This window comes from Salmo trutta, chromosome 22, assembly GCF_901001165.1.
Source record: "Salmo trutta chromosome 22, fSalTru1.1, whole genome shotgun sequence".
NCBI lineage: Eukaryota > Metazoa > Chordata > Actinopteri > Salmoniformes > Salmonidae > Salmo > Salmo trutta.
In genome coordinates, this window is record NC_042978.1 from 49597824 (window position 1) to 49614646 (window position 16823).

At 45.8% G+C, this 16823-nt stretch overlaps 1 protein-coding gene across 1 annotated transcript in view; it reads right to left on the reverse strand.

Annotated features, from left to right (window-relative positions):
* Positions 1-9071: 9071 nt before the first annotated feature.
* LOC115157916 (B-cell lymphoma 6 protein-like) overlaps positions 9072-16823 on the reverse strand; it is a 115818-nt gene continuing 108066 nt past the window's right edge. The window contains exons 2-8 of the mRNA XM_029706249.1: positions 16593-16814; positions 13445-14434; positions 12474-12604; positions 11534-11701; positions 11289-11419; positions 10956-11093; positions 9072-10485 (exon numbers count right to left, since the gene is read on the reverse strand). Coding sequence (XP_029562109.1) covers positions 10342-10485; positions 10956-11093; positions 11289-11419; positions 11534-11701; positions 12474-12604; positions 13445-14434; positions 16593-16814 — 1924 coding nt within the window. The 3' untranslated portion in view covers positions 9072-10341. The remainder of the gene's footprint in view (positions 10486-10955; positions 11094-11288; positions 11420-11533; positions 11702-12473; positions 12605-13444; positions 14435-16592; positions 16815-16823) is intronic.

Below are 16823 nucleotides of genomic sequence, written 5' to 3' on the forward strand. Positions count from 1 at the left end.
ATCACACGAGGAGTACTCAGACGACGAGGTATCTTTCATTTGCTGTAATCTAACTTTTTTTAAATTCAACTATAGGGGATACCAGATCTCATACACAGTAGCCTAATAAATCAGACTGATACCAGCTCTCATACACAGTAGCCTAATAAATCAGACTGATACCAGCTTTCTGGGATCTAGTCTGAATTAAAGCACTGCAAAAATATGTGTAAAGTTTCTTTACAAGCCAGAATGTTTAATCAAATTACAGTTTAACTTCCTCTACCGGTTGTGTGGGCAGTTGGTCCTTATTTGGGTAGAACTATCCACAGGAAAGTATTTCCCAGACTGTAGTGTCTAGGCTGCCGTTTCATTTCCTTCACCAGACATTTCTGGTGAACCAGAAATGTCCTCCTTGGGCATGTCCCTTGGGGTGACACGTAATCAGATTATGATGGGCGCACGGACCTGCGTTTTTGACTTTCCTGTGGATATTTTCTCAAATTCTGCACTACATAAGAACCAACTAAGTTCCAATATAATGTATTTAACTTTCGTGAGGGCTGTTTTTTGTCTTGGTGAGTGTGCGGTGAGGCTATCCCGGCAGAGGGGTTGGCGTCGTCACACCGGGACTATATCCGCAGTAGAGTCGACCATCTCACCACGGTTTATTTTCAGATCTCAACCAAGAAAGAGATGCACTGGAGACTTGGACCAGAGAACCATGATGATACTGTCCTGTATGACTTTGAGATGGCCTGTGATGCCCAGGAGGAGACACTGGTGAAGTCTGCAGACAATGGTGTGGCCTGTCTAACACGGACAGACCCTGTGTTGTATGATTTGCAGTGGTTTTGGTTCATTTTAATATTTATATGAAATGAATGGCTCTAACATTATTGGTAGACGGTAAACAGCTTATTTTAGATGACCTCCTGGTCATACTGCAGTTAACTCCTTAATGCCAATCTTTCATAGGAAATTGTCGTACAAAAAAACGTGGACATTGAGCCGATTCAGTAGTTTTGACTATTTACAATAAACTAACAAAGCGCACACTTTTGAAATGTTTGATTAGGTATCTGTGGCACATAAAACCACTTTTTACCATAATTCTTGTGATACAGGATATTTAAGTTATTAATGAACATTGATTTTTACTGTCTGAGCATCATGGGTTTACTGTAATACTGGTGGTCTCGGGTCAAATAATCATTCTTCTATTGAACCTAGAAGCCATGCTAGCGTTATGTACCCGTCCAGGTGTATTAGCCATGCTAGCGTTATGTACCCGTCCAGGTGTATTAGCCATACTAGCGTTATGTACCCGTCCAGGTGTATTAGCCATGCTAGCGTTATGTACCCGTCCAGGTGTATTAGCCATGCTAGCGTTATGTACCCGTCCAGGTGTATTAGCCATGCTAGCGTTATCATGTACCCGTCCAGCTGTATTAGCCATGCTAGCGTTATCATGTACCCGTCCAGCTGTATTAGCCATGCTAGCGTTATCATGTACCCGTCCAGGTGTATTAGCCATGCTAGCGTTATGTGCCCGTCCAGGTGTATTAGCCATGCTAGCGTTATGTGCCCGTCCAGGTGTATTAGCCATGCTAGCATCGTGCCCGTCCAGGTGTATTAGCCATGCTAGCGTCGTGCCCGTCCAGGTGTGCTAGCGTTATCATGTACCCGTCCAGGTGTATTAGCCAAGCTAGCGTCGTGCCCGTCCAGGTGTATTAGCCATGCTAGCGTTATCATGTACCCGTCCAGGTGTATTAGCCATGCTAGCGTCGTGCCCGTCCAGGTGTATTAGCCATGCTAGCGTTATCATGTACCCATCCAGGTGTATTAGCCAAGCTAGCGTCGTGCCCGTCCAGGTGTATTAGCCATGCTAGCGTTATCATGTACCCGTCCAGGTGTATTAGCCATGCTAGCGTCGTGCCCGTCCAGGTGTATTAGCCATGCTAGCGTTATCATGTACCCGTCCAGGTGTATTAGCCATGCTAGCGTCGTGCCCGTCCAGGTGTATTAGCCATGCTAGCGTTATCATGTACCCATCCAGGTGTATTAGCCATGCTAGCGTCGTGCCCGTCCAGGTGTATTAGCCATGCTAGCGTTATCATGTACCCATCCAGGTGTATTAGCCAAGCTAGCGTCGTGCCCGTCCAGGTGTATTAGCCATGCTAGCGTTATCATGTACCCATCCAGGTGTATTAGCCAAGCTAGCGTCGTGCCCGTCCAGGTGTAGATCAGGAAGTATTAACTCCATGTTTGCCATGTACTTTCCTGTGAACAGACATGCGACAAAATTTAGGACGAACTGTACACTAAAACAAATGACCCACCCGACAGTTTGTTGCAAACATTTGCACTAATATCTCTGAGGTGCATTCAATTACTGGTTACTCGACTTGGGTGTTGTCACATGGTACTACCACATAAAACATTAGACTTGAGTGTCTGGAGTCCTGAGTTTGCTTTGTTTTCTAGGTGACGGTGGAATTCATCACCCATGATTCCCTGTCGAGATCAATATCACACGAGGAGTACTCTGACGATGAGGTATGTCTTTCATTTGTAAATTAATATGGGGCGGCAGGGCAGCCTAGTGGTTGGACTAGTAACCGAAAGGTTGCAAGTTCAAATCCCTGAGCTGACAAGGTACAAATCCGTCGTTCTGTGCCCTGAACAAGGCAAGTGTAAATGTAAGTTATCCCACTGTTCCTAGGCCGTCATTGAAAATAAGAATTTGTTCTTAACTGACTTGACTAGTTAAATAAAGGTAAATATGAAGGATGCATTTCTGTTAATGTTGAGGGACACTACACTATGGTACAGGAACTCTTAACACTTGTTTTCAGATATCAACCAAGAAGGAGATGCATTGGAGACTTGGACCAGTGGATCACTATGATACAGTGCCCTACACTGGCAACTTGAACCATAATGTTGCTGTTGGCTATGACTTTGATAATACTCTTCTGTATGACTTTGACATGGACCGTGATACCCAGGAGGAGATGATGGCGAAGTCTGCAGAGGATGGTGTGTCCTGTTTAACACACAGATACAGGTCTTGTAGTATGGATAGACCCTCTGTTGGCTGATTGTGGTGTGTGTGGCTGTTTTTTAGATATTTTAATATGTAATGTCTAAATATTTTTATATGAATAAATAAAACTGATTATGATGATTTTGGCTTTTATTCAATGATGTATATTAGATCAAATCCAGGCAGGAATTATTATTTTAGCAGTTGACCTAAATCAAACATTTGATGAGATTGACAGATCTCATCCCGTCAGTAGAGGATGCCTGGTTATTTTTTTTAAATGCCTTCCTCACCATCTTAAATAAGCATGCCCCATTCAAGAAATTTAGAACCAGGAAAATATATAGCCCTTGGTTCTCTCCAGACCTGACTGCCCTTAACCAACACAAAAACATCCTGTGGCGTTCTGCATTAGCATCGAAAAAAGACAAGGCTAGCTTTTTCAAGCAGAAATTTGCTTCCTGCAACACAAACTCAAAAGTTATGGGACACTAAAGTCCATGGAGAATAAGAGCACCTCCTCCCAGCTGCCCACTGCACTGAGGATAGGAAACTCTGTCACCTCTAAATCCACTATAATTGAGAATCTCTAGCATTTTTCTATGGCTGGCCATGCTTTCCACCTGGCTACCCCTACCGCGGTCAACAGGACTGCACCCACCACAGCTACTCGCCCAAGCCTTCCCTATTTCTCCTTCTCCCAAATCCAGTCATCTGATGTTCTGAAAGAGCTGCAAAATCTGGCCCCCTACAAATCAGCCGGGCTAGACAATCTGGACCCTTTCTTTCAAAAATTATCTGCTGAAATTGTTCCAACCCCTATTACTAGCCTTTTCAACCTCTCTTTCGTATCGTCTGAGATCCCGAAAGATTGGAAAGCAGCTGCTGTCATCCCCCTCTTCAAAGGAGGTGACACTCTTGACCCAAATTGCTACAGACCTATCTATCCTACCCTGCCTTTCTAAGGTCTTCGAAAGCCAAGTCAACAGATTACCGACCATTTCGAATCCCACCGCACCTTCTCCGCTATGCAATCTGGTTTCAGAGCTGGTCATGAGTGCACCTCAGCCACGCTCAAGGTCCTAAACGATATCGTAACCGCCATCGATAAGAAACAATACTGTGCTGCCGTATTCATTGACCTGGCCAAGGCTTTCGACTCTGTCAATCACCACATTCTTATCGGCAGACTCGACAGCCTTGGTTTCTCAAATGATTGCCTCGCCTGGTTCACCAACTACTTCTCTGATAGAGTTCAGTGTGTCAAATCGGATGGCCTGTTGTCCGGGCCTCTGGTAGTCTCTATGGGGGTGCCACAGGGTTCAATTCTTGGGCCAACTCTTTTCTCTGTATACATCAATGTCGCTCTTGCTGTTGGTGAGTCTCTGATCCACCTCTACGCAGACGACACTATTCTGTATACTTCTGGCCCTTCTTTGGACACTGTGCTAACAACCCTCCAGACGAGCTTCAATGCCATACAACTTTCCTTCCGTGGCCTCCAACTGTTCTTAAATGCAAGTAAAACTAAATGCATGCTCTTCAACTGATCGCTGCTTGCCCGCCCGTCCACCATCACTACTCTGGACGGTTCTGACTTAGAATATGTGGACAACTACAAATACCTAGGTGTCTGGTTAGACTGTAAGCTCTCCTTCCAGACTCACAAACATCTCCAATCCAAAGTTAAATCTAGAATTGGCTTCCTATTTTGCGACAAAGCCCCCTTCACAAATGCTGCCAAGCATACCCTCGTAAAACTGATCATACTACCGATCCTCGACTTCGGCGATGTCATTTACAAAACAGCCTTCAATACCTTACTTAATCAACTGGATGCAGTCTATCACAGTGCCATCCGTTTTGTCACCAAAGCCCCAAATACTACCCACCACTGCAACCTGTATGCTCTTGTTGGCTGGCCCTCGCTTCATACTCGTCGCCAAACCCACTGGCTCCAGGTCATCTACAAGACCCTGCTAGGTGTAAAGTCCCCCCTTATCTCCGCTCACTGGTCACCATAGCAGCACCCACCCGTAGCATGCGCTCCAGCAGGCATATCTCTCTGGTCACCCCCAAAGCCAATTCCTCCTTTGGCCGTCTCTCCTTCCAGTTCTCTGCTGCCAATGACTGGAACGAACTACAAAAATCTCTGAAACTGGAAACACTTATCTCCCTCACTAGCTTTAAGCACCAGCTGTCAGAGCAGCTCACAGATCACTGCACCTGTACATAGCCCATCTATAATTTAGCCCATACAACTACCTCTTCCCCTACTGTATTTATTTATTTTATTTATTTTGCTCCTTCGCACCCCATTATTTCTATTTGTACTTTGCACTTTCTTCCACTGCAAATATACCATTCCAGTGTTTTACAATATAGCAAGTATTTACTTTGCCACCATGGCCTGTTTATTGCCTTTACCTCCCTTATCTTACCTCATTTGCTCACATTGTATATAGACTTATTTTTATACTGTATTATTGACTGTATGTTTTTACTCCATGTGTAACTCTGTGTTGTATGTGTCGAACTGCTTTGCTTTGTCTTGGCCAGGTCGCAGTTGTAAATGAGAACTTGTTCTCAACTTGCCTACCTGGTTAAATAAAGGACTTGTTCTCAACTAGCCTACCTGGTTAAATAAAGGACTTGTTCTCAACTTGCCTACCTGGTTAAATAAAGGTGATTTTTTTTTTTTTAATAATGATGTAATAAGGTAGAGGCTGAAAAATGTCATCTCAACATGATGAACACCTGGAGATGATCCAACTACAAGAGACTACATAGAAAAGCTATCTAAGAATTGACAGTTTAAAATAATTAAATACTCAATTTATTGGTTTTAAAATTCTTTATCAGATCCTTCTCCTGTATCATGCTTATTTACACAAAGTACACTTAGCGACAATATGGAGAATGAACAGAGAGCATCGTCAAGACAATGTATTAAATATGTAAATTAAAAGGTTAACCTTAACATTACAAATGTACAGTAGACATATAGAGAAGCTGTCCCTGATTTTATAGTTTGGGATGCTTTTAAGGCGTACACTAGGGGAATGATAATCTGAGTACTTCTATTTTCCTTGAATTAACAAAGAAGCACTTTGCTATTGTTTTGGTGTGTTTTCTTTTAAATGTCTGCTCAACCCATTTTGGAAAAAACACAAATGGAAATAGGAAAAATAACTGCTCAACATCAAACCTTTTAAAGTGGACCACAAAAATCAAATACTTAGGATGAAAGTAAGCAGCAAATATATAAAGGGAACTTTATCTTATTACTCATAGAAAGCTGATCTAATTAAATAATCTTCCCGTAAGTCTTAAATAAATAAACTCTTCAGAATGTCATGGCTCCCAAAGTTTTTTGTTTTTATTCTTTGTCTTCGGTGGGGTAATTGGTATTAGTCTTTAACTAAGTATACGGTCATAAGACTTATGTGGGCAACTAAACTCATAGAATAAACAATTGCACATCTTCCTAAGTCTGAGGGTGGTTTTAACCTTCCATACTGGTGAGTTGGAGCGATTCCAAGGCTTTTACTAGCAACACCTAAATGCACTAAAGAGGAACAACGAGTACATATTGAAGCTCATGCTCATCCCCAGAAACTTTACGTGTCTATTTTCAAAGGATAAAGCTAAGAACATTAATTCATTTTAATTACAGTTAATTAAATGTACGCTTAATCCAGTATAAAGTCATGTATAGAATTTATTCTGCAAGAGACAAAATACACAAATTCTACTACAGCATAAATGGCAGAGTCATGTCTTAAGTGTAAAACTAACAATGACTCCATAATCCTCCTGGGAACCTTATGACGTCATAAAGTTATGGGCGGGGTTAGAACGTTGGCTGTCAGAACTATCACGATGTAAACTTTGAATCCGTCTGTCTGCATATTTCAAGACATGGCACATGAGGGTGCAGTGAGATATCCGATGGGTTAGATGATTCTTTTCTCATCAATCATCCCGCCATTAACCCAATGGAAAGGTCAAATGTTTCATTATCTAAATGTTGAAAGTGTGTGGGTGACAGAGAAACAAAATGGTGCAGTTTGAGGCCATTTGGAGGAGAGCGATGGGGGTGTGAGCAGGTGGGTCTGTGTTGTGGATGTTTGTGTGAGTCTGTCTGTATGTTGTCGTTTGTATGTGGATGTTTTGTATTGTTAAAAAAATATATATACATTAGTACAAAATATGAAGTGAAAGATATGATCTAACTATATGGACTGTGATCTGTGGATAATATAACCAGATCTCTTTTTACCGTAAGTCTTGAGGATGTGATACATTTGTGGTTAAGGAAACAATGACATACAGTAGCTGGCAAAAGTATTCACCCCCCCCCCCCCCCTTGACATTTGTCCCTATTTTGTTGCCTTACAACCTGGAATTAAAATAGATTTTTTTTGGGGGGGGGGTTGTATCATTTGATTTACACAACATGCCTACCACTTTTTTGGGTGAAACAAACAAGAAATAAGACAAACAAACAGAAAGCTTTAACGTGCCTAACTATTCACATCCCTTCAAATTAGTGGATTCAGCTATAGGTCTATAAAATGCAATCTCCATAGACAAACATTGGCAGTAGAATGGCCTTTCTGAAGAGCTCAACGTGGCACCGTCATAGGATGCCACCTTTCCAACAAGTAATTTTGTCAAATTTCTACTCTGCTAGAGATGCCCCGGTCAACTGTAAGTGCTGTTATTGTAAAGTGGAAACATCTAAGAGCAACAATAGCTCAGCCGTGAAGTGGTAGGCCACACAAGATCACAGAACTAAAACGAACGCTGAGTGCTGAAGTACATAGTGTGTAAAAATTTGTCTGCAACATTCACTACCGAGTTCCAAACTGCCTCTGGCCCTCATCATCAGCACAAGAACTGTTAGTCGGGAGCTTCATGAAAATGGGTTTACATGGCCGTGCAGCCATACACAAGCCTAAAATCACCATGCGCCGGCTGGAGTGGTGTAAAGCTCGTCACCATTGGACTCTGGAGCAGTGGAAACTCATTCTCTGGAGTGATGAATCACGCTTCACCATCTGTCAGTCTGGCGGATTAATCTGGGTTTACCAAAAGAACGCTACCTGCCCGAATGCATAGTGCCAACTGTAATGTTTGGTGGAGGAGGAATAATGGTCTGGGGCTGTTTTTCATGGTTCGGGTTAGGCCCCTTAGTTCTAGTGAAGGGAAATCTTAACGCTACAGCATACAATGACATAGACGATTCTGTACTTCCAACTTTGTGGCAACAGTTTGGGGAAGGCCCTTTCCTGTTTCAGCATGACAATGCCCCGGTGCACAAAGCGAGGTCCGTACATAAATGGTTTGTCAAGATTGGGGTGGAAGAACTTGACTGGCTGCTCAGAGCCCTGACCTCAACCCCATCGAACACCTTTAGGATGAATTGGAACGCGGACTGCGAGCCAGGCCTAATTGCCCAACATCAATGCCGACCTCACTAATTCTCTTTTGGCTGAATTGAACCAAGTCTCCGCAGCAATGTACCAACATCTAGTGGAAAGCCTTCCCAGAAGAGTGGAGGATGTTATAGCAGCAAAGGGGGACCAACTCCATATTGATGCCCAGGATTTTGGAATGAGATGTTCGACAAGCAGGTGTCCACATACTTTTGTTCATGTAGTGTATGTGAAAACCCCCTAAATAATGTATCTGGGGACTGACCAGATGCCTTGTGATCTACTTCTTCTAAAAGAAGAATTCTCTCCCACATTAGACAACTCTTGAACAATAGTCTTAATTACATTTTTTTTTAAAACAAGCACACAAACCTGAGAAAAGACATACATGCACATGAGTAGGATCATGGAGGAAAACAAAGTCATTGGCTGGAATGCGGTTTTAACCAATCAGCATTAGACTCCCCCCCCCCTCCTCGTGACATGATGACTCAACTATACACAGTAAAACATCACATAAACATGTCCTTCCTTAGTTACTGGAGTAGAGATAGATGCAAGTCTTCTGTTTAATAAATAAATTGAATTCACACGTGACTTTATACATACAAATCCAAAACTTTTATTTTTACATTCATACATCTATAATTGTTCAATACGTTGAATGCATTTTATTTATTTTTTTTCCTTTTTAAACACACAAAAAAATAAATAATAATAAGTCCTGAAGATTTACGGCTCGAGTAATGATTAATTTGCATGTTGTACGGTTGGTGAAAAGCCTTTTTTTTTTTTCTCCTTTTATTTTATTTTTATTTTTAAATGACACACACACCCGAAATAAAAACTAGGACAACTAGTGCCTTGAGTTGTACCTTTTTATATAAACAGAACTGGGCTGAATGGAAAGAAATTCAGTCACCATAGACAAGGCACCTTTAGTACACAGTGTATGTACAAACATCTTATACACCTTTTTACTGTAGCTTCTAGTACAATGACAACTGGGAACGTTCACTTAAACAAAAAAAACTATAACACATCTATACAAATACATTTGAAGCAAAAATATCTTCTTGGTTCATACCCAAAGCAGTACCTTGAAATGCATATATTTTTTTTTTTTTAAACATTTTAAATTCTTGATTGATTCTGCCAGCAGAGAGCAACCCAGTGGATATAATTAGTTAATTACACAGTATGTCACAATATTTATGACTGCAGTTGCCCGCTTCATTGATTGTTACTATTGGCAACAGTAGTAACGTACGTACGCCTCATCATGCAGCATTTTGTCTTCCTACGAGAGCAGTAGTCATTATCAAGAGTTCAAAAAAAAAAACTAAATTATTTTTTTCTTCTCTTTCCTTTCACATGAAAGGGGGCAGGTCTACATGGTATAACATGTACATCAATATATAAAATCTATAAACAATTCAATATCTTATACAGCCAGGATAAATACAATTTATCTTTAAAATATACTGTTAACAACCCTCCCCCCCCCTCTCTCTCTCTCTCTCTCAAATCGAAATGTCAATACTTTCAGAAAAGTTATTTGATATAAAATACCGTATCCTTCAACGGGATTCATGTTTACATTCCGTCCAAGCTTCTTTTTTTTATATTCCTCTTTAAAGCTTAAACATTTTAACTAAATTAAAAGAGACGTACTAATATAAAGAAACAAATGGACTAAAAGAGGTTCTACGTTCACATGTTTAGAGGAAACTCGTGCAGAGCGGTGTACATTGGCCGTATTAATGAATCAACCCTCTAAATCAACACAGTGTGGCACTACAATTTTGGGATGATTGTATACGTTGGGGTGTTTCAATGCCATGGTCAAGATTGGCTCCGCCCGCCGCCAGTTCAGCACGCCTTGGACGGGTCTGTTGGCAGCTCTGTAGTGGACATGCGGTATTGGATCTTGGTGTTGGTAATCGCTCCGTGTTTCTGTCTGAGGTGCAATCGAAGCTGACTCTTGTGGCGAAAGTGCAAGTTGCATTTCTCACACTGAAACAGAAACGAAAGTGAGTTTTCTGTCTCCAATCTACATGGTTTAACACCTCAATTTCAGTGTGTACATCAATGATACTGACTGATAGATCATGTTGGATTGTATAGTTGGTGTACTTACATAGGGTGTAAGTACGTGTTGGATTGTATAGTTGGTGTATATATATATATATATATATATAATGGTGTTATGCTACTTGCACGATAGGGTGTATATATAATGGTGTTATGCTACTTACATGACAGGGTGTATATATAATGGTGTTATGCTACTTACATGATAGGGTGTATATATAATGGTGTTATGCTACTTACATGACAGGGTGTATATATAATGGTGTTATGCTACTTACATGACAGGGTGTATATATAATGGTGTTATGCTACTTACATGACAGGGTGTATATATAATGGTGTTATGCTACTTACATGATAGGGTGTATATATAATGGTGTTATGCTACTTACATGATAGGGCTTTTCTCCTGTGTGAATGCGCAGGTGACTCTTCAGCGTCTGCAGGTGACGGAAGCGCGTTCCGCAGATCTCACACGGGTATGGCTTCTCCCCGGTGTGGATCAACACATGGGCCCGGAGATGGGCAACCTGACCATGACAACAACACTATGAGACAACTAGGTCTGTGTGGTGGTGAGTTGTATTTTATGAAGACTATGACGATGAAGAAAAATGTGGGAAACAGAAATGGGGGGGGGGGGTGTGAAGCATAGCGGTGGTATTCCCCCCCCCCCCCCACCAGACTATCCCTCCGCTGAAAAGAGAGGGGGGAATTCTGCTCACCTGCACGAATCGAGCTCCACACGTCTCACATCTGTATGGCTTTTCTCCTGAGTGGATACGGGTATGGGTCTTGAGGTTCGCTGGTCTGTTGAACTGAGCGCCACAGATGTTGCAGCGATACGGCTTCTCTCCTGCAACGCCACAACATACAACAACAACAACAAAAACCCACAGAACAAAACGGTTAGCCGGTTACCAAATTTAGTGGGCAGAGCAGTTAACGTGTTATTATTGCTTCTATGTACCGGTGTGGACTGTCTTGTGGCTGGCGAGGTTTCCCTTGTAGCGGAAAGCAGCCTGACAGCGGTCACACTTGTATGGCTTATCGCTGTGGGTCTGCAGCGTGTGGAGTTTCAGGGCTCCGTCGTCAGCAAACTTGGAGTCGCATTCGTTACAAAAGAAAGTACCATTTTCTGTAAGGAGAAGCATTAGGGCAACTAATGAATACATCAAGATTAGTGACGCTTCAATCGTTATCAAGAAAGTGTTATGTATAAAGCAACAAGCAGCTAAGCTTCCCTCTGTCCATGAGGTGTTCATGTCTGCCTCGCAAATGGCCATCCTATTCCTTACGTTTCAGATCTGTTATCTTAATTTGATCACTGTTTGACGCAGAGTATTTTCCTGTGCAGAAAGGAAATGCAAATTGTAGTGTAGTTTAAAGGTTTAAAAAGGCTTCTAAAGTTTGTAATTTCTACTTTAAAAATGTCAGACTTGACCTAATGAAAACATTTATTAACCCCTACAGAAATATCCATTTAATTATAATTCAAATGTCCTGTGGCTGCAGGATTATTTTCCTTCTGTGAGAACCAGGGTCATACTAAGACAACGCATCGGTAGTGCACTAGTTTCCCTATATAGGGCTCTGTTGAAAAGTAGTGCACTAGTTTCCCTATATAGGGCTCTGCTGAAAAGTAGTGCACTAGTTTCCCTATATAGGGCTCTGCTGAAAAGTAGTGCACTAGTTTCCCTATATAGGGCTCTGCTGAAAAGTAGTGCACTAGTTTCCCTATATAGGGCTCTGCTGGAAAGTAGTGTACTAGTTTCCCTATATAGGGCTCTGCTGAAAAGTAGTGCACTAGTTTCCCTATATAGGGCTCTGTTGAAAAGTAGTGCACTAGATAGGGAATAGGCTGCCATTTGCGACTCATTCCGGCGTTTTAAAAAGCAGCGTGTACTCACCACAGCTGGAGTCGGAGTACTCAGAGTGCAACTCTGACATCATCTCCTCCGCTAAACAGGAAGCCGGGGTGTTGGGACAGACTTCAGAGTGCTGCGGGGGCGGGGCACCACAGGAGGTGCACTTTAAGTGGCTGATGTAGAGAGAGGAGTGGTTGTTAGCGCTCCTCTGTGATCCCTCCAGAGCTCTGGAGACACTAAACAACGGCTGGGTGTCAGACTTTTCTCCACACAACAATACAGCCGCAAGGGGGGGGGGGGGCAGAAAGAGAAGGGGGGGGCAGAAAGAGAAGGGGGGGGGGCAGAAAGAGAAGGGGGGGCAGAAAGAGAAGGGGGGGCAGAAAGAGAAGGGGGGGCAGAAAGAGAAGGGGGGGGCAGAAAGAGAAGGGGGGGCAGAAAGAGACGGGGGGGCAGAAAGAGAAGGGGGGGGCAGAAAGAGAAGGGGGGGGCAGAAAGAGAAGGGGGGGCAGAAAGAGAAGGGGGGGCAGAAAGAGAAGGGGGGGCAGAAAGAGAAGGGGGGGCAGAAAGAGAAGGGTGGGGGCAGAAAGAGAAGGGGGGGCAGAAAGAGAAGGGGGGGCAGAAAGAGAAGGGGGGGGCAGAAAGAGAAGGGGGGGGCAGAAAGAGAAGGGGGGGCAGAAAGAGAAAGAGAGGCTACAGACGACAGTTGGAAGGTTGTCATCTAGGCACCTGCCATGATGGTAGAAATTGCTTTAGAAATGTATGAAATGGGCTGGATGGCGGACAAAGAGGTGTACTGTGGAGAGCTTCATTGAGCAATAGAATTGCAGTTTATTTATTTTTTAAATATACGTCACTACCACTTTTCAATTCATGAAAGGGAAAACAAAAGCATCTTAAAGAGATAAAGCTGTAAAGTCCAACACACTGGCCCTCATCAACATGGGAATAATCAAGCATTTATGGTACAGTTGTAGTTCAGTGTTTGATTCGTCCAGTACGACTGTAGACTTTACCTGTTGATGATGCTGTTGAGTCGGGAGGCCTGTGGAACAAGCAGGTCCTCTCCATGCTCGCTGGTGTTGGCGTTGGCCTGCGTGTCCAGGTGCTCTGAGTCTGAGGGCTGGGGGTAAGGGGGTAGACCCAGGCGCTGGGGGGAGCTGACCACCGGATCCTGCAGTCCAGCATCCTCCTCCTTGGTGGCGCTCTGGTTCAGAACGATGAACTTGTACTTCTTCCAGTTGCGTGCCTTGGGGTCCTGGCTGCCCTGTAAGGGCTGGGCGCCACACCGGCCGGCCTGGGAGAGGGAGAGACCTGCGTTCTTACTGCTGCTGGACTCGGTGGGGGAGTTAGGCTGGCAGTCAGATTTGAGCGGGCTCTGAGGACTGTTCATCAGGCCCTTCCGTCCGGCTGAGGAGATCCCCAGAGGGTAGTGCTGCTGGCTCATGTCTTCCTCTGTCGTCTGAGGACCGTGCTCTTTACCCAGAACCACCATCTGCTGCTTGTGGCCCGTCGTGGCAAACGCTCTCTTCCTGGAACCTCCCACCCCACCAGCCTGGCTGACCCCTCCCTCGTGGCTCTCCTTCCTCATCTCCTCCTCCCTGGAGGAGACGTAGCTGGCTGTATGGTGGATGCTGACCGGGCCCCCGCTCACCGCCCTGCTGTAATCAACCCTCATGGCGCTGCTCATGTCCGGGGGTGAACAGTGCTTGTGGTGAATCCCGCCTTTAGAGAAGTCAGCGAAGGTGTTTTTGGCGTCTGTCAGCTTGCAGAGAGGGAAAGGCAACCCCTGGACTGGGTACTGACCGTAGAGGTGGTAATTGCTGGGGGAATTGACCCCATTGAACATGCTGGAGCCGTAGGGCCTCCCGTCTCTGAAGGGGCCGACCCGGCCGGGCAGGTTGTCGACCACATCGTGGGGCCGGTATGCATGGACGCCCTGAGGTAAAAGCAAAGGGCTGACCAAGAACTCATCTCTGGGCAGCTTGTTGGCCTGGCCAGCGTCACTGAGGAGGAAGAGGAAGAAGAGTGAGACGACAGAACCTGAACAACGCAGACAGATAACAGAAACATATTCTACATTCCTTCCCTGTCCACATAAATTACACCAATGTATTTCTGTGCTGTGCTCTTAGACAGGTCCTCATTTGCAAATAGGAATATCTTGTTAATGGAGTGAGAAAGACAGACCAACGTAAGGGCCGGCGGGCCATCCTATCGCCTCCGACCACAGAACATCACCTGACCAACGTAAGGGCCGGCGGGCCATCCTATCGCCTCCGACCACAGAACATCACCTGACCAACGTAAGGGCCGGCGGGCCATCCTATCGCCTCCGACCACAGAACATCACCTGACCACGTAAGGGCCGGCGGGCCATCCTATCGCCTCCGACCACAGAACATCACCTGACCAACGTAAGGGCCGGCGGGCCATCCTATCGCCTCCGACCACAGAACATCACCTGACCAACGTAAGGGCCGGCGGGCCATCCTATCGCCTCCGACCACAGAACATCACCTGACCAACGTAAGGGCCGGCGGGCCATCCTATCGCCTCCCGACCACAGAACATCACCTGACCAACGTAAGGGGCCGGCGGGCCATCCTATCGCCTCCGACCACAGAACATCACCTGACCAACGTAAGGGCCGGCGGGCCATCCTATCGCCTCCGACCACAGAACATCACCTGACCAACGTAAGGGCCGGCGGGCCATCCTATCGCCTCCGACCACAGAACATCACCTGACCAACGTAAGGGCCGGCGGGCCATCCTATCGCCTCCGACCACAGAACATCACCTGACCAACGTAAGGGCCGGCGGGCCATCCTATCGCCTCCGACCACAGAACATCACCTGACCAACGTAAGGGCCGGCGGGCCATCCTATCGCCTCCGACCACAGAACATCACCTGACCAACGTAAGGGCCGGCGGGCCATCCTATCGCCTCCGACCACAGAACATCACCTGACCAACGTAAGGGCCGGCGGGCCATCCTATCGCCTCCGACCACAGAACATCACCTGACCAACGTAAGGGCCGGCGGGCCATCCTATCGCCTCCGACCACAGAACATCACCTGACCAACGTAAGGGCCGGCGGGCCATCCTATCGCCTCCGACCACAGAACATCACCTGACCAACGTAAGGGCCGGCGGGCCATCCTATCGCCTCCGACCACAGAACATCACCTGACCAACGTAAGGGCCGGCGGGCCATCCTATCGCCCTCCGACCACAGAACATCACCTGACCAACGTAAGGGCCGGCGGGCCATCCTATCGCCTCCGACCACAGAACATCACCTGACCAACGTAAGGGCCGGCGGGCCATCCTATCGCCTCCGACCACAGAACATCACCTGACCACGTAAGGGCCGCGGGGCCATCCTATCGCCTCCGACCACAGAACATCACCTGACCAACGTAAGGGCCGGCGGGCCATCCTATCGCCTCCGACCACAGAACATCACCTGACCAACGTAAGGGCCGGCGGGCCATCCTATCGCCTCCGACCACAGAACATCACCTGACCAACGTAAGGGCCGGCGGGCCATCCTATCGCCTCCCGACCACAGAACATCACCTGACCAACTGTAAGGGCCGGCGGGCCATCCTATCGCCTCCGACCACAGAACATCACCTGACCAACGTAAGGGCCGGCGGGCCATCCTATTCGCCTCCGACCACAGAACATCACCTGACCAACGTAAGGGCCGGCGGGCCATCCTATCGCCTCCGACCACAGAACATCACCTGACCAACGTAAGGGCCGGCGGGCCATCCTATCGCCTCCGACCACAGAACATCACCTGACCAACGTAAGGGCCGACGGGCCATCCTATCGCCTCCGACCACAGAACATCACCTGACCAACGTAAGGGCCGGCGGGTCATCCTATCGCCTCCGACCACAGAACATCACCTGTAATGTTGTATTCATTTCACGACACCCTGCAGGTGATCTTACTGGTAAACCGTGTATATAGCCAAGTTATCGTTTCTCTGTATATTTATACCTTAAGTTATTACTGGTTTTATTATCTGCATTTCACTGTCTACACCTGTTCTTTACAAAGCATGTGACATATTCAATTTGATTCTAAGTTGAGTCTTCCTTCTTACATCCAGCCCCCCCCCCCTCCCCCCCCTCCGTCCAAATACCTGGATTTGATGAATCGGTGGCAGGTGTCTACGACGTGATCCATCTGTAGGTAGATGGCTGTGTTCATGATCGCCATGATCAGACTCTCCTTCAGTGTCAGTCTGGAGGTGTACATGAACTCCAGTAGGATGGCAAACCCCTCGGGGTCCACCTTAGGGTCCAGGCTGATGGCATTCAGGCTACACTTCAGGGAGTCCGTAAATATAGTGTAGAACAACCCACTAGAGAGA